This window comes from Poeciliopsis prolifica, unplaced genomic scaffold, assembly GCF_027474105.1.
Source record: "Poeciliopsis prolifica strain line A6 unplaced genomic scaffold, Auburn_PproV2 SCAFFOLD015, whole genome shotgun sequence".
NCBI lineage: Eukaryota > Metazoa > Chordata > Actinopteri > Cyprinodontiformes > Poeciliidae > Poeciliopsis > Poeciliopsis prolifica.
In genome coordinates, this window is record NW_026562390.1 from 7,662,897 (window position 1) to 7,670,982 (window position 8,086).

Genomic DNA, 8,086 nt, shown 5'->3' on the forward strand with positions numbered 1-8,086 from the left:
GAAGTCTGCTAAAAGCTACAGACTATTTTGGTCATCATTTGAGGAATGCATTTTGGTAATTAACACTTGAGATTTTTACATTGTTTGGGAGACTACCAAATACTCCTGTGGCTGATCCATTTTAGAAACATTTGTCCTCGCTGGATTGTTTGTGCGAGTGAGTCGTTAGAGGAGAGGGAAACAGAAGTTGAGGGTGCATTTCCTGCAGACATGTGCTTTGATTTCAGCTCTCCCAAACACAATAGGAGGGGAGACGGCCTTCTCCCAGCAATGCCTCAACAGGAAGAAGCATATTTACCGGACAGGAGAAAATACATTCCAGTAAGACTTAACAAGCCATCAGAGGGAACAGAGTGACACCAGAGAGAGTGTTTGTTTCTTCAGAGCACCTTTTCTTTTAATACAAATCAAAAATAATGTATTTACAAAATTCTTTCATGTTGCTGTCAGGAGGAAATTCGGAGACATTCACCATCCACACACACAAGCACAAAACTCATACCCTCACACTGAGATGACTGTCAAAGTAGTCACCTTTTAATTGGACCTTTCACCAACCTGAAACCATTTGTCAGCTGCCATCTGTTTGTCTGTCTGGTCTGTCTGCAGGCAACCAGCCCCCCAGCCACTCTCCACACCCCGTCTCTCTCTCTCTCTCTCTCTCTCTCTCACACACACACACACACACACACACACACACACACACACACACACACACACACACACACACACACACACACACACACACACACACACACACACACACACACGCACACACAAATTTACAATTTACAACATCTTATCTGACTCCAACACCTTCGCTCCAGACTGGCACTCCCTTCCTACATGCTCACTTGGAGACGTAATGTAGCCAGACATGGGGAAGATACCACCGGCCGATCCGGTGGAGATAACTCCTCAAGTGCGCACTAATGACAATAAGAACAGCGGTGGTCCAGTCCAGTTCACAAAGTCCACACAACATCAAAGAGAAATTCATGAGCATTCCAGGAGTTTCCTCAAATAACAGAGTTTCATGCATTTTTCCTTGTTCAGTTTCACTGGCCAGTCACTTGAAGAGAGTCTGGAGTTTCTGTGAGATTCAATCCCCCCAAATAACAACATTCACTCCTCTTAAGTCCACACAGTCAGTGGCCTGGAGGGTGGGGGGCAAGTGGGCAAAGGTGACACCCTGAAACCGATTGCAGATGATGCTGCAAAGTTTTGTCTTTCAATCTCTTCCCACGCTCTGGTCACACCTTTGTGGCCAGTGACTGAGCCTCTGTCTTCTGTGAGGACATGGAGCTGTTTGGACTGGCATGCAGAAATTTCTTCAGATTAAGGAGGCACAGGCACTGAGATCTGAAGCGCAGGTCAAAGAAGGCATAAAGGAAGGGGTTGAGGCAACTGTTGACGTAGGCCAGGCAGGTAGCGTAGGGGTGAGCCAGAAGCAGGAAGCGCAGGAAGTCGCAGGTGGCGGGGACCAAGTCTACGTAAGACAAGGCATCAGCAGTCTTCACAAGGTGGAAGGGCAGCCAGCAGACAGCAAACACCACTACCAGGGTGGTGATGATCTTCAGCAGTCTCCTTTTACGCTGATCCTCCTTACGCAAGGTGTTGAAGTGGCGGGTGACGGTGCAGCCGATGAAGCAGTAGCACACCATCATCGCCAGGAAGGGAAGGAGAAAGCCAAGAGCCGAGGAGGAGATGCTGAGACCAGCGATCCACAGGTTCTCTTGCTCCTTAATGCTCACGACCAGGCTGAAGTCCATGGCACAAGATGTTCGGTTGGTTTGCTGCTCGTACTTGGTGGTGCGAAACAGAAGAGTGGGGGCAGCCAGCAGACCAGACAGCACCCAGATGACTGCGAGGGAGGCTCGAATGTGTCGACGGGTGAGCAGCTGGGAGCTGGTCAGGGAGTGGACAATGGCCAAATACCGGTCGAAGCTCATGCAGGTGAGGCAGAAGACACTGGCGTACATGTTGAGAAGCACCACGTAGCTGCTTATCTTGCACAGAGCCACTCCAAAAGGCCAGTGGTAGCCCATGGCGGTATAAACGGCCCAGAGGGGCAGAGTGACCACAAAAGTGAGGTCTGCCAGTGCCAGGTTGCCAATGTAGACGTCAGCAGCTCGATGCTTGCCTTGAGCCCTCCACACGGTGAAGATGACGATCCCATTCCCTGAGAGGCCAAGGATGAAGATGAGCATGTAGAGCACTGGGATGACAGAGTACGACGGCGCCCACTCTGAATAGTCGCACATAGTGGAGTTCTCTGTCTCCTCGTAGTCGTAGTAATCATAAGGAGCCGTAGTGATTTCCATTTTCTTCTTCTTTTTTTAACTTAATTTGAAGAAAAAAAAATTGTACAAGGCAGATAGATCCACTGGAGCTGAGACACTGTGAAGTCTGTTGTAGTGTGTGACATCTGCATACCCTTATATACACACCCCCATCCGGGTCGCACCCTACCACAACTCCTCCCCTCACGCCGATCTTTCCCTCTCAGCTCTCAGCTCCCCCATGGACATATCTGCCCATTTATTTTATTAGTAACCCAACTGGAAAATCCCCTAATAAGTCACTTTAAAACTTTAAAAATACATTTTGGGTTTTTAATTTGCATTTAAAAAATTACTCCCCACTGCTGTGCTTACATAGGAATTTGAAATGATAAAAGTCTTAACTCTCTGGGTCCATCTTGAAACATATTTCTGTGATTTGTGAAAACGAGAGCTAAAGGGACATGTCTGGACAGCAGGCTGATAGTAAAGAACAGACATTTTAATATCAATAGGGGGCTGTTTTGTTACTGGAGCACCCTCACATACCAGATGAAAAGAAAAACTGTAGGCATTTCTTTGCCTGTCCTGTTTCCCCTGCTCATGTTGAAACATGCCAAACAACAAAAATGGAAAAAAGATGTCCTCTTTTGATCACCTCCTAATGAAAATACTAAATAATAAGTTTGAATACAACTTTGGTCATAGTGGTATTTGTACTTCAATTAAGAATTTATAAAAATATTTATGTGTGTATATCTTGTAAAACTTTGAATAAAAATTATGCAGTAACTTACACAATGAGAAATATATGGTTTTTGTTGGCTTTTGGACTAAAATGTTGTTTCTTTTATCTGTCTTGTTCAAAACACTGAAAAGTTACTGCATCTTAAAAAACATTTTTTAACCTGTGTCTGGATCGATTAAAAGAGGGTGTGAACAACTACTATTTCTATTTAAACCTATAAGAAATAATGGTAAAGCACAATATAATGAGTATTTTCTTTATTTCTGGTGTCTGATGAAAAAAATAAATAAACAAATAACCAAAACACAAACAAGCTGGACTGCTCTCTTACCAAGTCTCTTACTCAGTCTGAATTTTATTGTCCCAGACTTGGCCCTCAAAAACTAGTACAACTTTAAAAATTACCTAGACTTTTTTAGATGCCTTCAGTTTTATTTTAGACTGTTTTTTTGTATTGTAATTTCTAAATCAAACAACCTGTGGTGCTTGAGGATGCTGAGAATCATAAACCGCTCTTCTCTCAAGCTAATTCAGGCACAAATATCAGACAGTAAACTGAGTCATGCTGTAAACAAAGCCAGTGGGTGTGTGATTTAGAAGACAGCAGGATATTTGCATCCCGAGGAAGAATAATTTATTAAGGAGAGAGAAAAACTCTTGTTTGAGTCTGCTAATCAACAGCAGGATATCTGAGCTCCGCTTTGCTAGCAGTTAGCATAGCGACAAACACTGTTTTGATGAGGAAATTGTGAAAACATAAAAACCTGAGTCACACAGAATTGCAAAGTATAAAGTTGGATAATGTAGCATTTATTGTTTTCTGTTTGAGTTTTATTAAATCAATCCATGAATTCTTTGATTAGCTGTTAGCTTGAGTGGAGCTGCCAGCAGTTGTTAGCTTGACTCAAATGTAAACCAGTTTCTCCAAATTTCTCTCTGCCCACTGCATGTAGGACAGTAATAGTGTTTTCTTTATGGCAGAAGTTGAAACATGGATATGGGAATGAAGTTAAAATAAGAATTTTTATGTTTGGTAAACCAGTCGGATTAACTAGCTGTTTTGTTACAAAGCTTGCTACTGTTAGCACAACAAGTAGCAAGCTACTTGTAATACAGTACTACTGAAAATACAGAATAAACATTCTGTATTTTAGGAATTAAAAAAAGAAGAAGAAAGAAAACAGGCAAGAGTTAGAAGTGTAAATAAACATTTTATCCCACCTTATCTATGGGTAATTAGCCATTACTACCTATGGTGGGAAATTAGCATAAAACTGGTTAGAAATTATGTTTATGCTAATATCCAAAACACAAACCCCTGGGAAACTGGACTTCTCTCTTACCAAGCTGACAAGTTTTATGCTAATTTATGCCTAGCAAAAAGCTAGTTACATTCTTGTAATTTCTAAAGCCAGTTAGGAATTACAAGAATGTTTCAGTTCTGTAATGTCAATACAGATCTTTCCATTGATCATTAAAAAGGGTAAGAAATGTTATTTTTTATAAAGCAGCATACAAAATTGTGTTTTATAGATTCATTGCTGTCTAATGAGGGGAGAAAAAAAAAACCTTTCTCTTTGTTAACAGCAGTTTCTCAGTTTTATTTTCTGGTCCAGATGGGACTTCTCAAGTCTTCAGCATGCCACATCTCTCAGCGGAGAGGCAGCAGTGGCGCCGGGGCACCGACCTTTAGACACAACTACTGTATCACTCAACAATCTTCCCAAGCCATCCCCCCTTCCTTCCACCCATCTTCCTACTCCTTCTGGCCCTCCTTAGTCATCCTCCTTTTTCCTCCAATTATGAAGATGATGATTTATTCCTGTTGCCTCTGCTTTCACCAACGTCACTTACCCCCAGACAGCTGTTGTTGTTGCCTGTTACTGGGATTTGGGCAATCTGAAATCAAATTATTTTGGAATGGCTCCATCCGGACAGCAGAAGGTGTCTCAGGGCGCTTTGGCAAAACCGGACGAAAGCAAACCGAAGTGGATCACAGCAGGCTTCTGATAGGAAGCCTTTTTTAGCTCCTTTCTGTGATGGGGAAATAAATCACCCTCCCTGATGATTAATCCATCTATAAACTTTTTTTTCCCACAGTCTGCTCATTAGAGCTACTGTACATAAATGCACTAAAGTTTAAGTGACGCTGAAAGGCTACTTGTGCAAGAAGGGGAGCATAATTGCTCTGCAAGAGTGAGAAGTTCCAGCTGGTCAAAGCTGCTGTTGTTTTGCAGAGCGTCCACCAAGATGCCCAGCATGCCACCAACTCTGCTTCCACAGCATTCAGCTCTTGTTTTCTCTCCTAATTACCCACCTGTGTGTCATATTAATTACTGTTGTTGTTTTCCTCAGTGTGGCATCATGTTGCAAGCCACACACCATGCACACAGAGATGACCTTTACGTTTATGTTTATGTTTTGTTTTTGCTTTTGTTTGGTATTTCTCTCTCTTTGTTCTATGGCCATCCATCAGTGGCTGCATTTCTGTAAGACTGAAGGGAAAGACTTTTGCAAGAGGACAGAAATGAGCAGCAGCAGCGTGTGTTGCAGGGCTTTGATCTATTATTGTGACAGAGTTCTCTCTTGTTTATGAGGCTTTTTTTAGTGATGCTTGTCACAGTTGGGGAGTGTGAGGTGTGTGTTCTTGTTGTTTAGGTGCCTGTGGAGGTCCGACAGTTGTTTGATGTGAGTGTTAAGCTGTCAGACCACATGTCCTGTTCAGAGACAGCTGGCTCTTCGAAGTGTGTGTGTTACTTCTGATCTGGAGAACTCTGACTTGAATTTATCTTAAAATTCATGACGTAAACACCCGAGCCAATACTAACAGCTCTCATGCTAATCGGGCCCCCTTGGCAAAAAATAAGCAATCATATCAAGGCCAAAATCCACTTAATTATTAGCTGCTGTTAAAATTAACACCTCCAGCAGACCTTAACTATTCCACCATTTGGGCTTCATCAGCCAATTCACTACTTTTCCTTCAGTCGATAATGAGAACGACACCACCTTGTGAGAAAAAAGGTCCCCAGGCTCAGAGATGTTCAAACCTTTTCACCACTATGTTAAAGCAGACTAACTCATGAGGAATTAGAAAAAATGTATATTTCCGAGGCCGCATCTCCACAGGGAACCTGAACAGAGTCGACAGGGATATATGTAAATACGGGGAGATCCTGGAAGAAAAAAAATGCTAGATGCTGCAAAAAACTTGAGACAGAACTGCAATGGAACGGATTAAATCAAAGTATACTAGTGTGTTAGAACGGTCCAGTCAAAGCCCAAATATTTGAAGTTGCTGTTTACAGGACTTCTCTGTGTAATTTGAGTGAGCTTGAGCCCAAAGACATGTAGTTTTCTGTCATTAGATGTACAAAATTGGTACACTGCAAAAGTCTTGCCAAGTATTTGTGGTCTAGTTTCTAATGCAAATGTCTTAATATATTGGAAACAAAACTAACTTACAAGTATCTTTTCAGAAATTTAAATAAAAAATCCTTAACGACGATGGAAAAGTACTAGATACTTGTACTTTCAAGTCTTATTTCCACTGTGGTAAGACATTTGCACTAGAAAATAGACCAAAAATACGTAGCAAGAGTTTGTGCTTTAGCATTAAAGTGACATCTTCTGAAAAACTTGCATCTCGAAAAGGTGATTCTAGAAAATGCTAACTCGGGGAAGCTGTGTACAAGTGTATGACATTCTTTTTTTTTAAATTGATATTTGTTAAGTAAAATTTGAAAACCATGTGGCATTTTGCTGTCATCTTCAACTGCACAGAGCTAAGTGCTGATCTATTATGTAACATTCTAATAAGATACATCAAATATCTGATACGACATGACAAAATATAAAAGTGTTTGTGTTTTGCAAAATAAAAACTTTTGCAAAAAACTACAACCTCACAGACTGTCCTTTGACTAAACATCTTCTAAATCTGTTGTTGCCTCATTCACCTCCAAAGCCGGGGCAGGATCCACACAGGTGAACATATTTGGACCGCACCCTGGGGGGCCTGCAGACTGCTGCAGACCAGAAAATTTATGCCACATAGTCCTTGTGCACAAGCGGAAGAGGAAACCATAAATTGAACTTTACTGCTCACCCAGGGAGGGTGTCATTGTCTTTGTGTTTTTGCTGTAAACACTCAGTTATAAGAATGAGCTTTGTGTTCAGGCCAGAGAAAACTGTTCCTGCTTTAAAGCCTATTGGCTGTTCAGGTTTTGAGCACCAAAAGATGAGTTCCAGTCAGTCTGGTTGCATTTTTGAAGAATCAAACATTTTTGTGAAAAATAGCTCATAAGTTCAACTCAATAGGAAGAAGAAAGAAAAAAAAAAGACATATTTTGGTATATTCACAATCACCAGCATACCAGGAGGTATCGTGGTCTTCTTCTCTACGCAGCAGCAGCGGCAGCGGCAGCAGCAGCAGCAGCAGCAGCAGCAGCAGCTTCCTTTAACACCCCACTAACCTCCTGCCCTGCTGACTGCGGATCAGTTGACCGGGAGAGCGTGTTGACAGAAACCTTCCTGCTTCCAAAATGTTGTTGTCATCCGAGCCAAGTGAAAAATATTTACCACGAATGAAAGCGAGGAAAGGAGGGAAAACAGTTTTTACAAAAAGGTAAAAATAGCTGACGTTTTCCATCAGGGTTGCCAGTAAATATCTGAGGTTTGCATCACGGCGGGGCGCCTCTTAGGAGACGAAGAGGCGCCTCGCCGTGACAAGTTTCAACTGGAGAGGCTCATTTATCTGATGAAGAAGCAGACCGGAGACACAAATCATATCAGATACACTTTGTTTGCACTCAGAGTAGGTGCCATCAGTGTTTGTGTCAGCTCACTGTCTGACACAAGATAACTGATAAGTTAGGAGGCTGGTTTATTTGTTGACGAGATCAGTGTCACTTTGTGAGATTAGAGAACAAATACAACAACTGACAAAAGTTTAGAGGGGAAAAACAGCTTGCAGCAGCATTGTTGTTCCATATTTTGGTTTATGATTTACTTATTGCAACTTGAAGTCCTGTGTTTGAAATTACTGTATAATTTT

The 8,086-nt window shown here is 41.9% G+C and overlaps 1 protein-coding gene across 1 annotated transcript; it reads right to left on the reverse strand.

Annotated features, from left to right (window-relative positions):
- Positions 1 to 371: 371 nt before the first annotated feature.
- Positions 372 to 2,479, reverse strand: aplnrb (apelin receptor b). The gene has a single exon (XM_055040690.1). The coding sequence runs from the start codon at positions 2,322 to 2,324 to the stop codon at positions 1,254 to 1,256; it is 1,071 nt and encodes a 356-aa protein (XP_054896665.1). The 5' UTR covers positions 2,325 to 2,479; the 3' UTR covers positions 372 to 1,253.
- Between the last annotated feature and the right edge of the window lie 5,607 nt (positions 2,480 to 8,086).

What these genes read in the sequence shown, in the direction of transcription:
- aplnrb (XM_055040690.1), bottom strand. Translation starts at nt 2,324, where the DNA reads ATGGAAATCACTACGGCTCCTTATGATTACTACGACTACGAGGAGACA.